Consider the following 21,409-nt stretch of genomic DNA (forward strand, 5'->3'; position numbering starts at 1 on the left):
GTGTGTGTGTGTCCACTAGTGACTACCCATCCATGCATATATGCATGTGCATGAGTGTGTCGAGTGTATGGATCTACAGTGACTTGTGTGAGGCAGAGAGAGAGAGGGAGAGAGAGAGAGAGGGGACTGCTGACGGTGACTTTTCTTGTCCCAATGCTGTTAGAAAATATTTTCCATCAATAAGAGTATTTGTAGTTATTAATTGCCATCTTTGTGAGGACAGGTCTGCACTACCAGAACACTTGTAAACTGAAATAGCACCCCTAGTGTACACAGAAGGAAACCGTTGTAATGTCACCACTTGTGCCTGTTAAACATTACATACCTGCGAAAATGTCCCCTCGCTAAGTTAGCAGGCTCTCAGGCTCCTTACTTTTCAACACATCGTCCGTTCATGACATGAAACTACAAGTTTGTTAACTCGTGTTGTACACACAAAGAGGAGCGTCTCCCCTTCAGCTGCTATTTGTAAGGTGAAGCTGAGTCCTATGGCCGCTGATGGTCCTCTTATGTTGCCATAAAGACAACACTGTGTGTGTACACTTGGGTGATGAATGCATCGTTGACTCGCTGATTCTTCCCTCTCTGCCCTCATTGTTTCTCTCTCTGTGTTGTAATGTATATGTGGGCCAGCTCCCACAGGTCACACAGCCTCTATAGGTGTCCATAGGACTGCCTGAATGACAGCTGTACCGTGACAGTTCACTCTGCAGGGCTTATCAGCAATTCATTAGTTCCTGTTAACATGTGCCCTTACTGCACTGTGGATGGAATTGAATAATATTCCTTTGTGAGTCTTTTATCAGGATTTTAAGTCCTGTGAGGATAAAATGAAGCAACATTCAGCGAAATATTGGTTCGATTCTTTTTATACTTTTATTGTATTGAGTGTAGGTAAAACCATTCAGTGTTTTTTTCTGCGCTCCAGTCACATGAATCATCTTGCAACACCTCTTATTTAGACGAGAAAATCCAATTTTATTGGATTAGTGTTTCTGATGGCACTAAATCGGATCCAGTATGTAGTGAATGTAGCATAGAAAATGCTTATAAAAATGTATTCACACAACAATAATTCAAACAAAAATGATGACTGCTAACATACACGTGTGTGACTTTAAGTAAGAGGTTTCTGGAACTAACAACGTTTTTACGAGCTTTTGTTGACTTATGCTGGACGTGGATTGCGTGATTGGCCTCTGGTCACAATGCTTCTGTGTATTAAGACTGACTTTGCCTTCACTGTGTCTGGTCATTCCAGGACGGTGGCTGCATTCTTGATGAAGATGAGCAGCTTTACTTCTCATGAGAGATGTATTATTATTACATCTTACTGGCAAGATGTCAGTTTTGGCAGCTATTAACTTGACTACAGGAAAACTTTGTATTCTCTGCAATTATGGGGCGAAAAAAACATGTCAATATGCCAATATCAGGCCAAAAAAAGTTGAAGAATATTAACAAATATAGAGTTTTCTGGAGGATTCTGTAGGTAATTCAGAGCTTAGTTGTAGAAATCAGACCAGAAAACAGCCCAAACTACTGGACAGTCTACATTTAGCACATGCCAGATGAATCACCCAATCAGCTGAGAGTCAAGGCACTAACCTGCACAGCTACTTTTAGCTACTAGTTTCTCATCGACTGTATGTGCAAACAGATGTGGCCGCGTGTTGCATCCAAAACCTTTAGTCTGTTCACAAAAGTACTGCAGATAAAAAGCAAGTTTAATCAGAAAGACAGGCAGAGGTAGGGAGGGAAGGTGGAGAGGGAGGGCAGTGATTAATAACAAGTACAGACTGTGCTTTCCCAGTCACTGTGTGGCGATGACGTATCATTCCTTCTGAGAATGTTTGCAGCTTTAGTGTGAAGTTAAAGTAACAACCTGCAGCAACAAAAAGTGTCGCTTCTCTCTGCTCCTTGGTTAAAGCGTGCTGCATTATTCATGTGAATGTACCTTCGGAGCGCCGCGAATCGTGATGGTGAGGTTTGTCGGTGCGCAGGTATGTGGGAGTGGAGTGTCTCACCCCTGACTGACTGGCCTGAATTTGCCTTGTGATGCCCACGTCGCCGTGGTGATGGCATCATGTTCAAACATTTCACCACCGGCCGGCTTTTGTGTCGTGACTAGTGGGCTTCACACCGGCCTCCTCGCTCTGACTCTTCTCCTCCTGTCTCTGTCTGCCCAGACACGGAAAGCGACTGCGGTTCCTCCCCTCTGCAGCGAGCTTGTCTCGGCTCGCTCCTGATAGTAAGCGGTGATGATGTGGAGGTACAAAGGCTGTTATCACCACTGCAGATCATCAGTTACAAGATGCATCATCTTTTGTCTTGTAAGCTTTCGCTGCAGCTCAGCGTCAGCTGACTCAGTCAGTAGGCTTTAGGGATGTGGAGAGGTTCATGCATTCATTGTTTTTGCCTCAGACAAACGTGATGTTGATCCCTGTACTGGAACACTGTGCCTTAAATTCAGGACGAGACAGAAGCTGCATGTTTACAAGTGAAAAGACCATTTGATACATACCCACACACACAGGTGTCATTTTAGCATCCAAACACCTGCAGCCATTGTCTTCTCTCACACTGACGCCATCGTCACATGACCAGGAACTGTTTAAAAATGGACAAAGACGCTTTGACGTCACTCAAAGACAGGTTTCCTGACAAGCAGGTTTGAGTACTCCACCTTATAAAGGCAGAGCCATGGAACATGAGTGGAGCTCAGGTGGAGGAGTTATGTCAAGGTCCTAAATATAATCATTCAAATGAGAATTATATAAAAAAAAATGACCCTAGAGACCTAAACTGTGAGGATGTTTTGTTTTGCTGTAATGTTGTTGTGTTGCTTTTGGAGGTATCCCCCAGTGGCCACTTGTGGAATCGCAGTTTTCGGGTTAGTTTGATTTGTGATCTCCGTTTTTGCAGGATTTGCACCAACTTATTTCTGAGGGAACCATCAGCATCACGCCTGATGGATTTAATTTTTAAGAAACGGCGAGTTTGTCACTTAGCCTCTCGGATTGGCACATCTAGGCCACTGCAGTTTGTTGCATAGTAATTTGCTCACAGTGTTTACATTCAGCAGCAGATCAGAGCCAGGCATGTATGCGGAGTGGAACAAACAGCAGACCCGAGTGCTGATATAATGTCATTTATGTTGCACCAAAAAAACATCTTTCTATCTTGAATGTGTGCATTTTGTTTAAATACCTAAAACTGCATTATTACCCTTTGCATTTAAGTGCACACTTGTAATGGCAGATGCATAAACACGTTATGTTTTGTCAAAAGTAGCAAAAACTTGCATATATTTTTAGCTTTTTGAGCAATCTGACAGACTGTAAACCTTTTTTTTTTGCTGCACTGCTCCCCACCTTCACACCACATGCTCACATTCAGTCCACAGAATTACAAAACATAATACAGTAGAGTGTTGAAATTTTGAAATGACTTCCATCCCTGGTTCATTTTCCTCACCTGAGGGACCGGTTCAGCTGTGTTGCATAAAGCTTGTCAAAATAGTGCTCTTAGCCAGGGCTTTTTAATTAGTGTTTTATGGTAATTTTGGGCAATTGAGTCCTCAGTTACCATAGCAACAGCTCAATGTGCAATTTCCATGGACTGTTAAGGAAAAGCTTTAGGGATAAAAACTTACTAAGGGGTGTTTATGCAAATGCAAGCTAGCTGGTGAGAAAAATATTCAAAACCCTGCACATGTGAAAACTGAGGAGTCACAGGTTAGATTCCTGCAGCACATACCGTGCCTCGGTGTGGAAGTCACCTTGAAACCCAATCTGATTGCGTTGAAGCTAAACCATATCAATGCACAGATGATAGGAAGACGAAGAAGAAGAAGCCACAGCATAGAGAGGGGAGAATAACAGGGATGGAGGGGGTGGAGGGGTGACAGTGGCAGCAGCAGGTGATAGATGGAGTGAACGCATGAATAGAGATCCAGACAGTCATGCACTGCTATCAGCTGGCAGTAAAAAAAAAAAAGAGAGAGAGAGATTGACTCCCAGCCAGGGCAATACAGGGAAAGAGAGAGGGATGACAGAAAGATGGAGAGGTTGTTCCAGATAGCAGCAGGTCTCACAGTGTGTACAGAGAGAGTTTTTCAGGTGAAGGTGAACCGTTCTTTTGCAATCAGGACTGTGTGATCTGAATTTGTCACGGTGTGTGGGGAGAAAGAACTCCACACATCGCCGCTCCAAGGGGCTTAGTCATGCATCTCAGGACAAATGAGAGGTTTCAGTGAAAAGTTGTGTTGATGAACAGAATAATAAGAAGAAACTACCTGCAGACAGACACAGCAGCAGACCAGATGTTTCCTTCAGGAGGTGGTGGAGACCAAAGAAGAGGTAAAAAATGTGAATTATTTATTTTTACACTCCATCTGGTTTTCATCTTCAATAACAAAATGTAACCATGTAAACATAGTGGACGTAGAAACATGGTCCATATCGTATAGCCTGATATATGACAATATGTTGCGTTTATGGTACAGAACATATCAGTGGAGGTTGGTTGGGAGTGGCATGGGGGGGGGGGGGGGGGGGGGGCACTGTGTGCACTATGGCTGACCTTTACTCAGGAGTCTGGGGTTCGAGTCCCCCTGACACCTTCAGCTGTGTTTGTTTACACCCAGGATTGGCACTATTTACAAGGAAAAGCGGTCCTGTTGGGCGGCCACCATTTTTGGCACGTCCCTCCCCCCGTGAGTCCCTGTCCCCATCAACATGTACAGGTGCGACTGGAGAAATATGCACTCATGTGCAGTTTTTAGATATGAGGATATCAACCTCATGTTAAGTTTTTTTCTGGTGGGGCGGGAGGCCACAGATAGGAATCACACTTTGTGTCTGTGAGATGTGCTGTTGTTGTAACTCGCTGCATGTATTCCAGGTTTTAGAGGTCAGAAGAGCTTTGAAGAGATTCATGTCTGTATCCTTGGCACCGTTAAGAGGTTGAACTGTACATTAACTGGCACATCATAGAATGATCAAAGTTCATATGCTGGAAACAGTAGACATCTGTGTGTGTGTGTGTGTGTGTGTGTTTCCGGTTCTCTGTCATTCTGGCTCTGAGCATTGGACGAGCTGCTGGGACACCAGCATGGCAAGGTGACCTTAAATAAATAACTAAATAGCACACACACACGGATTAACTCTTACAGAGATGTACAGTACAATCTGAGTTTGAAGCCTGATTTAAAATCAGAAAAAAATATAAACATGTTTATTCATCATAATGTCCATGTTGATGACTATTGACATGATAACTTAATAATAACTGTTTGGTGCATTGGAGCTTGAAATGATGAACAGGGTGTGTAGCTTTGAGTCACAGGTGATGACCTCAGGAGCTCCACTCCATCTTTGGATCTAGGTGCCAACATGGAGACGGGTCCCGCAGGGTTTGCCCCTGGTCCAAACAGGGTCAGAAATGTTTTCCATTGGTTGGTTGTGTTTGTAGTTTGTTTCAGAGGAGTTTACTCTGAACACTTTGACCTCACCGTCACCTCCTGGAACCAGAAAATGGATTGAGATAATCAATAAGTTGCCAGGGAGAGGAAACAAAAAGCTTGATATAAGATGGCTTCCCTTTCTGTGTCTTGGTAGGGGGTGGGATGGAGGAAGAGACAGAGAGAGAGAGAGAGATAGTAGAAGAAGTTACACACAGAGACAGACGGAGGAAGAGCACTCAGAGAGAGAGAGAGAGAGAGAGAGAGAGAGAGAGAGAGGCCTGAAAGGGAAAAGACAGAAAGAGGAGATGTGCCGGGGCGTCTCAGGCAGAAAGAACTGGGCCACTGAGCACAACCCTGGAAGAACAGAGAGGAGAAAAAAGGGAAGGACTGGCCTGGAAAAAGGGGGGAGAGAAAGTGAGAGATGACAGAAGGAGAGGAGGGAGAGGAGAGGCTCGCATGAAGTCTCTGCGTGAGCTTCACAGATACTCAGGAACAGTTGGACGAGCGGAGCCTTGAAATGAAAAACCAAATAAGTTGGTGTGGAAATGTTTGACTTGAACTTCTATCAGTAATGACATCACTCTACGTCTATAATCTTTAAAGGGTTATTCCACTGTATTTACAGCTCAGGTCCTGGTGGAGCTGAGGCCATTTTTTTATATTGATAATGACTGTAAGTGTAACTGCTGAGATGTGGCAAAGCAGGGAAATTCTGATGGGATAAGTGGATTAGTGTCCTCACATCCTCACATCTTCATACCAAAACCTGCTTTAATTTTGATCTTGCTTTGGGATGATGCAAAATTCTGAAGGATTCTGAAATGGATTACTACTGAAAATCAGCTGACCATTTCTGGTCCTTCAGAACTTGCTCATCGTGGGTGAAAACAAACAGGTCGTGGTGTCAGGGGGACTCGAACCCCAGACTCCAGAGTAAAAGACTGCCACATCATGTTTAACTCCACCCTGTTAAACCTACACCCTTATTCCCACTGTTGTGGCTGTATGACAGAAAACCATTGACCGTCAAAGCGGCAACACCCGTAATTATGCGTAATTTTTTAGTCCGAATATAATTAAAATGGGAGAGTTATAAAGAAATTTACCCCCCTATAGTTGACACTAGAAGAGAACTTATCATTTGAGACCAGAATGGTTTTCTGTACTAGGCTGTAAACATGTTCATTTCTGCTGTGCCATTTTAACATGGGAGTCAATGGGAAATGACTCGCTTCTGGAGCCAGCCCCCAGTGGTTGTGGCATGAACTACAAGTTTTGACACTTCCGCATGGGCTTCAAGTCTGAGCCCCGAAGGTTGCCGCTTGCAGAACACAGCATCTTCACCCCCTACAGGCAGGAAGCAGATCAAAGATATTGACTAAGTAATTGAACAGAGAAGCGTTGGGGGTGTTCTTTCCACCTCCTCCGTTGGTCTTTATACTCTTTTAGGAATTACTATTAATCAACCTTTGCTGTAATTTGTGCACAACAAAACTTTTTTATAACCCCCACTGACATTATTATATTTCATCCTTTTCATCAGAAAAAGCCAGCTGCTGTGTAGATCTGCCAGTTTGCTCAGTCCTCCTCTCTACTCCCCTTCATATTGATCGTGCAGCTTCCTTACTGGGCTTGTAACGCTGATTAGGTCAATAAAATGTTAAAGAATGCCTGTCACATGTGTCCTACATGGTGACCCAGTAGTTAAAATGCACGCTGTGTAACCATCCTGTGTTTGATTCAGGCTGGAGTGGGTTGCATGTGAAGCAGCTCTCCTCCCACACGTCTGTATCAATGCTGTTAAATCATGCAACAAAAGCGAAATAAAAAAATAAACACTCAATTAATATATAAACAGGACAAACAGCAGAAAAGTGCCTGATAAAGGATGTAATTATCAGTTTGATCACTTCATTAGATGTATTGCTTTCCATCTGAGAGCACTGTGTGCGATTGAAATCTCCGCAGTAACCCAGATATGTTGGTCCCTGACAGCACGACTCGGCTCGGCTGTTTCTGTCACGCAGGCGTTTTCCTGTCTGGCTGCTTGTTTATCTGTCTTTATTGCACTCTATTTATACATCCCACTGTTTGCCTGTCTAACTTTCAGTCTGTCATCGCTCTGTGTTTGTCACGTCCTAAACAAAACTTTTTTTTCCAGTCGCCGACTTTGAATTGAAAGCATCTTTTCAGGTCATTCTGAGGCAGAAGTCTGAGCTGAAGCAACAATAGTATGACCCACTTGATGTGTGTGTGTGTGTGTGCACGCGTGCTCCTTCATTCATGCATTGATCGGCACGTTTTGTGTGCAGGTGAATCGTCAGCTGTTTGTTGTTTCGGCGTGTCAGCTGATGGTTATTTTTAGCGTCAGTTGATGTGAGGGTCAGTGAGTTTTGCAGACGGGCCACCTGGAGCCGCAGCGGCAACGGGCAGATTGGACTGACTGCGTGTGTGAAAATACTCCGACCGTGAGTCAACAACACGACATGTGTGCAGTGATTCCTTCAGAGCCCTCGTCAGAAAAGTGACCCAGTTGTTCAAACACCATGTTTCTCTGAGAGTGGAGGACTTTTTGTGTTTGTGCTCAGTCCCCCCCTCCCCACTAAGATTGTGGTGTTAGCATAACAACAAACTGGCTACATATGAGTCAGTATGTGGAGCACATTAAGCATTGCGTAGTCAAGCTTTGGGTGGTGTTGAGGTCAGGACAGGCAAGTTCTTCTACACCAGACTGAGAAGATCATTTCTCTGTTAGCACAGAAACACACATGATCATCATCTAAATCTTCATGATATGCTCCAAAGCTGCAGCAATTAAGTCAATGAGGGGAAGTTAAGAACTGTTAGTGTGTGAACAGGAACATTTTCTTACTGGTTTGTCCATAAAATGTCAGAATAGACTGATTGCTTCATCATGGACAAACAATCAATAATGTAAACAATGATCAGCTGCATATAGTTATGCATGTGCTATGTGATGTCCATTTCCCTCAGTCAACCTCAGCAGAAGCCGCCTCCTCCGAGTGGCTTAGCAGAGCATTTAGGTTCAACTAGCGGACGGTGGCAGGGATCAAAATATGGCCGCTCCACCTGTCCTCCTCCAGTCTGCCCATTCAGGTCTTAGACGCAGTGGTGCTTCTTTTGCTTTATCCCTCTTCTTGGAAAGCTTTTCTAGTAACGGGCTGTCTCTCAGTGTCCCTGTAATATGTTGGTTTGTTTCGCACAGAGGGTAAAAGGAGGAGTGCCAGCTTACAGACAATCCTCTTTGCTAGTTTAAACATGGGAAGGCAGAAAGAACAGGCTGTGTGGATGCAGACAGAAACGTCTCTGCTGTCACATACAATGCTGCTATGTACACTGCATGCATGATCAACTGCCGCACAGTCAGCTTCTTCCTCTCCCCTAAAGGTAGCCTGTGATGTGCTGTGTTCAAGCAGCTACCAATGTGAAAGTGTTAAAAACTGCAGTTCACTCTGCTGCCTCTAGGGGCTGGCTCCAAAAACTGTACTTTCTCTCACCTCACTCTTATTTTTCTATCCATCATGTTGGACACTTGGAGCACTAAGCTGCGCTCCACGTGTTCCTATTAAAAAACATAAGGCTAGAATTTGGCAAATGTTTCTATCTTTGGATGGAACACTGCAGAGGGTGAGTCGGTTTCATGATATATCCCAGACATGATTGTTTGAGGGAGAATCTGTGAGTCTAAATTGTCTCATAGTCTCAGACCTCACGATGACCTGAGAGGACGTGCCGGAGAATGTTGAAAGGTGAGCAGCAGCAAGGAGCAGCAAGCAGCAGGAAATCAGATCCCAGGCCGGACAAACTAGCATCATGGCTTAGCAGAGAAGTGGGGATAAGTAATGGGATGAAGTGAATAGTCTTAGGCAGTGGTGGAGGAAGTACTGAAGCTTGGTACTTAAGTAAAAGTACAATTACCCAGCAAAATATATACTTAGGTAAAAGTAGAAGTGCTACGTCAACAATCCTACTTAAGTAAAAGTCTTAAGTACTTTTAAATGTACTTAAAGTATTAAAAGTAAAAGTACTAATGCACTGAATATATATGATTGATTTCCATTGCAAAGGATCTGAACAGGTTAAAATAATCAAAGAAATCATCTGAAATGAAAATGGACCATGTGTAGTTAATGTACATGTTGAGTCCAGAAGCAGCTGTGGACAGGTCTGTGTGTCATGAGGCAGGCTGTGGGCATCAAGTGAACAGAGAGGCTGCTGATAACAAACAGGCATTCAGCATGTTTACTGTGTCAGTGTTCCTGCTGTAGATTCATGTTATGATTCATGTTCATCAGACATTAATGGATGGACCTGTGTTAGCAGACAGCAGCTAACTAGTTAGCTAACTGAGCCAGAGCACCGGCATCATGACTGAGGCTCATTATAGAAACACAGCTGGCAGCGTGACACCACCTCCATGCAGAGTCTGACCTCACATCAGTCCAGCACAGCTGTATGAACACAACTGTATTCATCAATGTACTTGTAACTACAGACATTTTAAAATTTGTAGTGGAGTAGAAAGTACAGATAATAGCTGGAGTAAAAGTATAAAGTATGCACTATTATCTTTACTTAAGTAAAGTATAAATAGATAAGAATTTACTTAAGTACAGTAACGAAGTACAAATACTTAGTTACATTCCACCACTGGTCTTAGGGATATATATATGACACCTGCTATCACTTTCCTTTCATCTGTTGTCTTTATTCCTTGTTAATGTGAGGTTTGGCTGGACAAAATCCCAGAATGCATCAGATCTGAGGAATAAAACACCCTTAATGTCAAACTCAGTGTCCATTATCGCCATTAACCCCCCACAATACACCTGTATTGCACACTTTAATATGAGTTTATCACTCCTGTACATGTGGAATGTCTTCTAAGATCTTTGATCTTTGCTCTGTCGACTTTTTTGGGGCTTTTGTAAATGATGTTTCCCTGGTCCACTGCATGCTTGTGTGCAGGTGTCGCTGCAGGTAACTGCTCTAAGTTGTTATTTAATGAACGTAAAACACAAACAAAAGACAGAACAGGCTGTTTCTGGCCGCTAGTTAGCTAGCTGCCTCCCACATACCCACACACACACATACTCATACTGCTCAGGGATTGCTTGACAATGTGGAGCACCGGGATGTGAAACAGGATCTTCCATTTTCTTTCTCTGTCACAAGTAATCATAAACCAAATGAGTTTGCGTGTGTGTGTCCTTGATTTGCGTGTGCTCCTCCTGGGTTTGTGCATGACACTGTGTGACAGTTTAATTGTGGCGGAGCGCAGAAGCTCGTCAGAGTGCAGCGCTCGATCACACCTCAACGAGGAGCAGAAAGGAGAGGAGAGGCATGTATGGAGCGGCTCTGCTCTGAGGCTGTTTTTCAGGTGCTATAAAAGTGTCTGATATATCTGAGGCTACGTTAAGCGTCGCCAAATGTGGATCGCCCACTGAGTGCAGCATGTTCTGTTTTATGACAGGGAGAGAGAGAGAGACACACACACACACACAGAGAGGGAGAACAAGTAAAAATACACCCAGCTCCTGGGAGACGGTCTCTATAGCAGCGGTTACTATGGTGACACCAAGGCTGCACGTGAAGTGATGGCTGTCATGGCGCCCTGGGGAATTCACCCTCTTGAGCTGCTGGAGGACACACACACACACATGCATGAATGAAGAGCAGAAAAGAATAGGAGACCCACAGAGCTGGTGCACAGTTTGCACATCTTCACTTGAGTTGTGGTGAGTTATTTCTGTACAAAGTTAAAAAGAATGCAGCGTATTTCAGTTTCTACCTTCTACTAGAGGAGGGCGCTGTTTCTTAGCAACAAGTCTTTATTTTCTGCAGCACACAGACATGTGTGTGTTTGTGTGTACTGTGACTGCTACAGCATGGAAATCATCCATCAGCCAACCTGCTCGATAAGCTCTGCAGTCACTGAGACCAACCTCAGTGTTTCCTGATACAGGTGGTTGGAGTAGCTAGCTATGGCATAATGTTCATACAAGTGTAAAAACATGTCCATGAAAGGTCATTGGCTCATCTGACCATGATGAACCATGGACATGGACATCCACCTCTGAGGTGAACCTGTGGTGTGAAAGGAGCTCTACTGATTATCACGCATGGTGCAGTGCTAACTGATTAGCAGTATAAAACCAGTCAGTGATAAATATGTCTTGATGTTTGTGTTGCTGGTTATAATGCAGAAATGCCCCTCAGGTGACCTATTGTACATTTACTCATCTGTCACATCCTGATTTTGTGTTTTTTTCCCCTCTTGTGTTTAGGTACATTATTCTCTACAGCTGTGTGTCTGTGTGTGTGTGTGTGGATGTGTGGGCGGATGTGTGTGTTACAGTACAGTAGCAGTTCTTGTAAAATTTCTCAGTAACATCTTTGTTTTCTCATGTCGTAATCATTGTGCTGATATGAACAAAGATAACTGATTTAGTGTGTGTGTGTGTGTGTGTGTGTGTGTGTGTGAGAGAGAGAGAGAGAGAGCCTGCACATGTAGTGTTGCCTCTGCAGAGTCAGTCTGCTCTGTCATGCTGTTTCCATAGCAGCAGCGAGAGCCAACACAGCCAACCACGCTCACTTCCTCGTGTCTCCTTATTGGTGCCGGCTCACTCTGCCTCTGTCTTCCTACTTTTTTTTGTTGTTGCACTCTGGGAGTCGGGGCAGCAGTGAATGCACCTCAGTGCCCTCTCTTACTGTCTTTCATTCAGGCAGGGGTGACCAGAACATTTAGAAATACAGATAACATTTAGGCCTATTTTCTGTATGAGCTCCCTAAAAATCAGCATCTGGAGGTGGCTTGTATCTTGTTGCTTGTCTCCCATTAATCCCATCATATTTGTCTTCGTCCCTGCTGTTGTAGTATTGTAGCCTGTCCAACATCAGCTCTCCAGAAAAGCAGCTATTTGCAGCCTGCCCTGTCTTCGCTTATTTAGCTGTTAATATAGTGAGGTCAGTGTTATTGGCAGTAAATAAAACAGATTGTGTGCTGAGTTATTAATCGGTTGGTTTTCAGTGCTGGGTCATTTCATCACATGTCAGACAGCCACGTGTGACTGATCAATGACTTCACAGATTAAACTGAAGGTGAGCTGCCATGATGTCAGCTGGCATTCTGCTCCACCTGTTTCTGGATCCCAGAACCTTTACAGCCTTTAGCCGAGCAAGCAGACTACCGGAACTAAAACAGATGTTTTGCCATCGTGATGATGATGATGATGATCCATTATAAACACACCAAAATATATGAAGATGAGCTCCATGATGGGTGTTTCTCCACACATCTGTTGCAGAGATAATATTCAAAGTGCTTTCCCAGTTATCAGTGACTGGATGACCCTCAGACTTTTAATAAGGACTCACTCAAAGAAAACATGGCTGACTGACAGCTCACAGCAGTCTATTTAATCAATATAATCAATATAATCAATATTCCAGAGGACTATGTTGTGTTCATAATTTCAGCCATTGTTTTTTTAAGGCCCATTGCCCATCACCAAACAAACAGTGGTCTGAGGTGTGAGCTCCACTGACTGCTGGGTTAAAGAGTCAATCCCAGCTGGCCTCATTACACCAGCACCGAGCATGACTGTGGATAAGGATGTATTGATTTTAATGGTCGGGCCCTTTTAGATAAACAGTCCTGGAGGGTCTGCGGCCTTTTTATCAGATTTCTCCGGGCGTGCAACAACCTGGAGCAGATAAGACGGTTCAGTCACAATGCTCAGGCTCCCTCTGTCCACCGTCTGGATCCATCTGGTCTGATGGTGGAGCTGGACGTGTGTGTGTGTTCATAGACAGATAAAGCTGCTGTCTTATCTCTGAGGCTCCTGGTCTCTCTCTCTCTCTCTCTCTCTCTCTTTCTCTCACCTTCTCATTTTTGTCTTTTTGACTCGCCCCTCGCTGCTCACTGTTAACTCCTCGTCACCTCCTGTTGCTCGCTCTTATTCCATCTCTTCTTCCACTCTGCTCTCCTCATCACAGCTGAAGATCAAACAGGAAATTGAAGCGGCAGTCTGATAACTGAAGATTATCTTTGTGTTCTGTTTGAAAGGGCCGCCATTAAAAAGCTCGTGTTTGTCAGTTGGATTGAGTTGTAGTAAGCATTTGTGTTTGAAAGGATGAAGAAGCAGCGATGAATCCTCAAAGATTTTAAATACCCACAGTTAGCCTACTTATGCCATTCAGCCACTGCAGCTTTTTAAATAAAGTTGTGTAACGGAGTGATGTTGTCATAGATTTACAAAGGATTCAGTCTAATTATATGGCTTGTTTGAGAGGACTGAGTGTGTGTGTGTGTGTGTGTGTGTGTGTGACAGAGAGACAGAGCAGAGCCTCAGCCTGCTGTGAGCTAGCTTCCTGCTTTGCTATGACTGTATTTCCCATCTGCCCCGGGGCTCACACCTGCTGGCAGCCAAACATCTGTCGAATGAATGTTGGTCCTACAGCACCTGTGACCTGAAGTCTGAGTTTTGTTTGACTACAATAGTGCAAATTATGAAGTTTAGCTCGAGGTAATATGAGGTGATTCCACAGTTACATTCTAGTAATTTTATAAAAAATTATATTAACTCAACTCATCAAAACATGATAAAACATTTTAATCAATATATATTCCAGAATATTCCAGTGCCATATTATTGTTATACCTATGTGATGATATGGATTTAATGACAGAAACAGACACATTTATAATACTTAATAATATATGCACAAGTTTTATTACTTCATACGTTCATATATTTAATATATGTACATGTGCTGCATACATTTGTGTATGGGTCCAATGTAAATTCACAGTGTGGGGACGTGTGCAGATGTCACAAATCCCTGCAGAACAGTGCCAAAACAAGCAGCAACATGGCTGCCTTCAGTAGAGGATCCTGCAAAAAATGACAGCCAGCAAAAATAAAACAAAACTCAACTTTGAAAAAGAAGCTCACAAACGGCAGGTATTCACCAAACATCTCTGTTTGTTAGGTCATAGTAAGTCCAACGTAGGTAGTGCTGCTGCAAAGAACATCGAGGCGATGTTCAAGTGATGCTGTGACACACGCTTCTTTCTCATGCATTGTGTTGTCAGTCCATCCTCACCAGAACAAAAACATGTCATATGAGGTTGATATGTCCTGCCTTTAAAAACAGAAAGCAGTGAGTGAGTCTGCTCACAGGAACTTGTCCCGATGGCAGCTGAACCTGGACTGAGTGCTGTTCCTTGTAAAATGTGTGTTGCTATGAATTAGCCTTAACCCGTGGATTTTTTTGCAGCTTTATTGGTCTCATGATTAGATGATGTCAGCCAATACCATGAAAGTAATTAATGTAAACGTAAAATAATGCTGTTTGTCCAAAAATATGCCAATCATTAGCAGAAATGTGACCATGAGTTGTATCTGCCAGGAGTACTATCGACCAAGTGTTTCACTCCATAGTGTGAAGCCTTGTTGTTGCTCCACACGCTGCAGGGTCTCCAGTCCAGGACAGGGCTGTGGCCTGTCCTGGACTGGAGACCTGGTGACCTGTGTGAGAGCTGGTGGATACAGAGTCCTATGAGTGCTGTCATTTCCACGCCCTCAGACTTTGTGTGTTTTGTTTTTCATTAAAAGCTCCACAGACCTGTCAGCACTCATACATGCAGTTCTCATGGTCGTTATCACAAATTTATTCTGGAGTGTTTTATGCTTGGTTTACATTGTTGTGATTTTGGGCTGGAAAATCACAACAATGTAAACCAATGTAAATCGTGGAGATATCTTAGGTCGTGGCTCTAAATCGGTGGTCTTACGTCGCACTGTGAGACAGGTTCCACAACGGCCATTGTCAGCGTCTTGCGACCAAAGACAAGCTGAGATAAAATTCTAGCGGTGTCAGAAATTTAGGGTGGCAGCTGCTACAACCTGTCACCCCACATCCACGTCTTCCTCCTCCTTGCATGTTGACGTACGACGTAACCTGCGATCGCCTGCGATTCAGTGAATGGTCATCGTACATTCTGCACGCATCAAACTTGACGTTGTACCAAAGTTTATTAGATTCACGTCGTGTAGTGAGTCATGCAATGGTCTTAAAATCTAAAAAAAGGCAATTAGAGAAAATCCCACTCACACACAGTTTGATGCCGGCATCATTCCATCTCTGGTGCAGGAACATGGTTGATGTCTTTGTTCTCTGTTTAGTGCTGCACAAACCAACAATGGCCGACACATCAGATCAAACAACCCCTGAAATAAATCTAACATCATGTGTCTCTTCTTCTTCTTCTTCCTCTTTTGGTTCTCTCAGTGCAGTGTCTGGAAATGACCACTAAGCGGAAGCTGATTGGCCGGCTGGTGCCGTGCCGCTGTTTCCGTGGTGAAGAGGAAGTGATCTCGGTGTTGGACTACTCTCACTGCAGCCTTCAGCAGGTCCCCAAGGAGATCTTCAGCTTTGAGAGAACCCTGGAAGAGCTCTACTTAGACGCCAACCAGATTGAGGAACTACCCAAGGTATAACTCACAGGTTAACTCCTTCCTGCTCTGACGTGTCCTCCACTCACATAAGGCCACATAAACTGAGGCTGTTGTCCTCACTGCAGCAGCACAGGTTCAATAACTCGCTTGTTTTGTTTATATTAAAGCTTTTATTTTAGGCTTGATTGACAGGTTGGTGGTGTTACAGACTGCTAGCCTTAGCTAGCTTAGCTTAGCTGGCCAGAACCATCATACCTCAACGTTTCAAAGGGTTTGCAGGCTCAGCTGTGCTGTGGACAGAATGCTAATCTCAGTGTTTAAACACACAAGTTAAGGTTCTTCCTCAGGGGACCCTTAAGTTTTGCATTATAGAACCAGCAGCATATACACTGGTCACATGTTCCTACATTCCCTCAGCAAGGTAGAGTCTGAGGAGTCTACAGAGGCTGTTAGAAAACTCCCCCCGTGTGGGCAGTGATGAGGCCAAAGGGCTTTTTAATACCTCAAGGAGAATTACAGGTGCTGTTTAGCAGCAGGCTGTCACTTTTTATTGATATCCTGTCCTGGTTTAAATGGCAAAGATGTTGGATTGGATTTCTAAATATAGCGTGTGTGAATGCAGACAGGCTAATAGGGCTGTGTGTGAGAGGCAAGCCAACCCTGCATTTAAAAATCTGCTCAGCCTTGACTGAGTGTGTGTGTGTGTGTGCCAAGATTCTATAACAGCTATTGAGTGATTGGCCTTTATGCAGGTGAGCTTGCCAGCAGCTCCTTCTGTGTGTGTGTGTGTGAGTGGAGTGTGACCTGTTTGCTGAGAACAGACCTGCCCATGTTAAGCTGTGTGTAGCCAGATGTGTAAATGTGGCTGATAACTTGGCAGGACCGTACAGAACAGAGCTTCAGTAAAGGTGGTCTGAAACTGTGTGCACACAAAATTAAGGATTTACATGTCTACAAACTACAGAGCACAATGTGCTGCAAAAATGTCTACAACTTCGAACAGCACATGTTCTCTGACCTCTGCACACTGAAGGAGTTTTGGCACATTGAATTATCCAAGTTCACTTAAAGTGAGGAAACAACCTTCAACTGAGAAAAAGTTTCACCTTTTATTTAATCCTCTCTAAACTGGAGCAAACCAAAGATAAGACGGAAATGTGTGCACGCCTGAAAATCAAAAGGAAGTGTCTGTTGTTTAAATGTGAATAACTGTCATGTTAATAAGGACGTTTAATAGGGTTAGAATAAACATAGTAAAGGCTTTATGTGATGACTTGCTGCTTGCGTCGTTCAGAAACATTTGCATAATTGCTGTTTCTGCCTGTTGTAAATAAGCTAAATAACTAAGCTAACACCTTTTACAGTAACCTATAAGATTGTTAACAGTTTTTGCTAGCACTGAATTGTTGCTTTTTCCATAATGCTCACTTTTTGAGTTATTACTCCTAATTGGCGGGAGGTGTGAGGCTTCTTTACAGCTGCATAAAGTTTAAAAAAGGACGTTGAACTGATAAATAATCCCATCGATGTAATAATCCAACACTGTGCACCCACCAGAAATGATGACAGCAGTATGAGATTTAGTATGTTTACCATGAATCTGTCATGGCAATATATAATATTTAAATATCTACAATAGGAAAAACTGGGCTAATGCTAGCATAGCTGCATTGCTAAAACCATTGAACATTCTGTCATGTTAGTGGACGTTGGACTATATTTGGTTTGTATTTATGATGTGGTTTTATTCTGTATATAATTTTAAATTTGCTGTATGTTTTTTTCTTAAGGCCTCATGCTGCTGTGTGTGTGTTGGTCCTTCAGCCTCAGTGTGTGCAGGATGTTACATCTGCATTATTCATTGAAAACATTCCGTTAGAATATCGCGGCTTATAAACCACCGTGAAGCAGCGCTGGCCTGTGGCTGACGTTCTGTGCTTTTTTTACTTAAGGCCAACAGTCTATAATATTCCTTTGTCATCCCCTCTGTGTTCCCATAGCAACTCTTCAACTGCCAGGCCTTGAAGAAGCTGAGCATGCCCGATAACGACCTGTCCAACCTGCCCACCACCATCGCCAGCCTGGTTAACCTCAAAGAGCTAGACATCAGTAAAAATGGTAAAAACAGAAGAAGAAGAAGAAGAAGAAGAAGAAGACGTATCACCAGGAGCTAAACTTCATCACTCCACTCTGTGCCTTCTGTTTCTATATCACAGGAATCCAGGAGTTTCCAGACAATATCAAATGCTGTAAAGGCCTGTCTGTGGTGGAAGCCAGTGTCAACCCCATCACCAAGTAAGACACACACACACACACTCACACACACCCACATCACTCTGTAATAGATTACTCTGGCCTTCAATGGCAGTGGTTGTAAAAAAAAAAAACGTGTGCTGATAATTAGCTTCTGGAGAGCAGCCTGAGGGAAAATAGTGGCTACATCAAAATCAACATTTATCCAGCACTTTCCAACTGGCACGTTTATATTGTGGGAGACGTTTTCCACTGAAGATTCATAGAAAAATGTGTTCCGAAGAGTTCCCTGTGGCTGATGGCACCGTTTTTATCCTTCCGTTTGAGTGGAGCTGGACTTTGTTCAAGATGTTTGATGGATTATTTAATCTGGATCTGGAACATATTTGGCTGTTTAAGATGATTTTTCTCCGTGACAGTGTCAACTAATTGACGTCAGGTGTTTCACTTGTTGTATCCGACTGAGGCTGTTCTAGTACACATACTTTTCCTCCCTTCCTTACTTCCTTCCTTCTCTTCCTTCCTTCCTTCCTTCCTTCCTTCCTTCCTTCCTTCCTTCCTTCTCTTCCTTCCTTCCTTCCAGACTCCCAGATGGTTTCACGCAGCTCCTGAATCTGACCCAGCTCTTCTTAAACGATGCCTTCCTGGAGTATCTGCCGGCTAACTTTGGCAGGTAAATGGATACACGTGTATGACTCAGTTTTATGGGTTCTTATTAAATATTTTATGCCACACAGCCTTATTTATTCAGTGTCCCTTGTGTAGGAGAATTTCTCACACACACACACACACACAGATGTGTAACAGCCTTGAATTCAGCCCTTAAAATGAGTATGTTCTTTCTTAAACAATGTTTTACCATTAGTGTGCGGCTGAGGCTTTTTATGGGAAAGAATAAGATATTTATGAACGTGCCAGCTCAGAGCTGCATGAATAATTGATCACAACATTTTTTTAAATTTTGTGTATAACTTGTTTTCATATTACAAAAATGGTCCGCTTTCCAATAAATATTGTAGCCCTTTTCACACCAACCTGAGTCTGAACTACGCAAATCCGGATTTATCCAGATTGATTTCAATCCACCTCTGAGGCGGATCTAGCCGGATTGGCTTACATCTGGATCAGGTCTGAACGCGAATGCAGCTAGCGAATCCCGCTAGTGATGTCATACTCTCCGGTTCACTGGGACAGTGTCCGGGTCGCGTACAAAAGCCCTATGTAAACAACGTTCAAACTACGACAGCTTTGCCCCGAGTTTATTTTCCACCGGGCTACAAAGGAATGAACTGCTGTTTGAATGAAAAAAAAACGAAAGAACGAGCGACAAAAAAACACATGACGCATGCTTGCGTGCGGTCCTACCGCAACCTGAATGGACTCTGGCCGAAATAGCTCAGTTGGGAGAGCGTTAGACTGAAGATCTAAAGGTCCCTGGTTCGATCCCGGGTTTCGGCAAACTGAGGACAATGTTTTGCGGGCAGCAGTGGCGCAGTGGTATAGCAGGGTTGTCCCGTAACCGGAAGGTTGGTGGTTCGATCCCAACTCCTCCCTAGTCACTGTTGTGTGTCCTTGGGCAAGACACTTTACCTGCATAGGCGCCAGTGTACTCACTGGCGCTCTTTGCTGGGCTGCCTTAAGCAATTTCCCCATTGTGGGACTAATAAAGGTTTCAATTATTATTATTATTAGTATATTACGAGGCGCCACCTAGTGGTTTGGAGGACAACAAACAAACCAGGTTAAGCCGGATTGAGCATGGACACGTGTGTGTGATAACCAGATTTGAAAATAGGTCTGGATTCAATCCTACTCTAGCTGGATTGACTTCCTCCAGTGTGAACTGTTACTGGTCTGATGCTCCAGCCCTGTAACGTCAGTGAGGACAGCTGATGCTTCCTCTGAATGAATTCCTTTATATAAAAGCCACATAAAACTGCGGTATTGAAGCTTATAGCTGGAGCTCTGTAGAAAGTAATGTGGCACACGCTTGATTTTTTGTCTGCGTTATCTGATCTTTTACGACCTTCCTGCTGAGGTCTGTCACAGCTGACAGGGTGCTGGAACAGTGAACTCACTTTTGGATTATGTGCCTTCTGTTTCCCAGACTCTCCAAACTACGGATCCTGGAGCTGAGAGAGAACCACCTGAAAACCATGCCAAAGTGAGATAAATTGCCATATGTGTGTGTGTGTGTGTGTGTGTGAGAGAGAGAGAGAATTTGATTGCGATCCTGCAGCTCTCACACACAGATGCTTCACAGTATTATAGTTGTAAGCTCGTCTTCCCAGGTGTCCAGATTAAAACTATAATATCCCTGGCAGGTGTTTTGAAACACTGATGCAGGAAGCTTTAGCTTTAACAGTTTTAAGAGTTTAACATAAGCTCCTCTCACACACATGCAGTGCGGGTTCGGACCGGTGTGTGTGTGTGAGAACGCAGTTCTGGATGTGTTTGTGTCGTACATGTTGCATTTTTTCCTTGAATGAAAAACTTTCTTTGATTTATGGTGACGCTACACTCAGCGGGTGATAATTTCACTAATCAAATCATCATCTCTCTCCCTGCCAGGTCCATTCATAGACTGACACAGCTGGAGAGGCTGGATCTGGGTAGCAATGAATTCTCTGAAGTGGTAAGACCATGTTTGGCACATGAGCTCACTGGCTTTGTGTTTACAGAGGCAGGAAAGAAATGGACAGGAGGTGTTGCTTTGGTACACCTCTTGTCATGTGTTTGGAGTCATGTGAGAACACCTCTGATCACATGAAGCTCAGACACATGACACATCTTAAAGAACTGGACTGGAGGCAAGACTCAGAAGAAGCAGAAGAGGAAGGTCAGCAGCACAGATGCTGTGTCCCCATTTCAGGGGATGCCGTCTTCAGAGTCCGCATTTCAGGACCCAGCACAGCAGCATATGGTAAAAACTCTCTGTAGACCGTCTCAATGAAGGAGGAGGCACAGGTTCAGATGGACCCTGAAGTGGAACACAAGAGAGGGAGAAGGAGGGAGGAAGAAAGGGCTACACGGAGGCTGAGAGGGATGTGGCGTCCAGCTCAGACAGGAAGTTATGACAGGAGCAGACAGAGGGAGTGATGGAGGGAGAGACTGCCAGGCTCACCCCCTCTGCAACTTATTTATTTATTTATTTCTCTCAATCTCAATCTGAAGTTTATTGCTTATGCACATTATTAGAGCTGTG

At 43.7% G+C, this 21,409-nt stretch overlaps 1 protein-coding gene and 1 non-coding gene across 2 annotated transcripts in view; both read left to right on the top strand.

Moving 5' to 3' along the window:
* Positions 1–15,789: 15,789 nt before the first annotated feature.
* Positions 15,790–21,409, top strand: part of lrrc7 (leucine rich repeat containing 7) — a 30,995-nt gene continuing 25,375 nt past the window's right edge. The window contains 6 exon segments of the mRNA XM_028403756.1: positions 15,790–15,987; positions 17,952–18,069; positions 18,168–18,246; positions 18,788–18,877; positions 20,312–20,368; positions 20,776–20,839. Of these exon segments, the coding sequence (XP_028259557.1) occupies positions 15,799–15,987; positions 17,952–18,069; positions 18,168–18,246; positions 18,788–18,877; positions 20,312–20,368; positions 20,776–20,839 (597 nt within the window). The 5' untranslated portion in view covers positions 15,790–15,798.
* trnaf-gaa (transfer RNA phenylalanine (anticodon GAA)) lies at positions 19,590–19,662 on the top strand. The gene has a single exon. It is a non-coding gene; the product is annotated as a tRNA-Phe (tRNA).

This window comes from Parambassis ranga, chromosome 4 (genome assembly GCF_900634625.1).
Source record: "Parambassis ranga chromosome 4, fParRan2.1, whole genome shotgun sequence".
Taxonomy (NCBI): domain Eukaryota; kingdom Metazoa; phylum Chordata; class Actinopteri; family Ambassidae; genus Parambassis; species Parambassis ranga.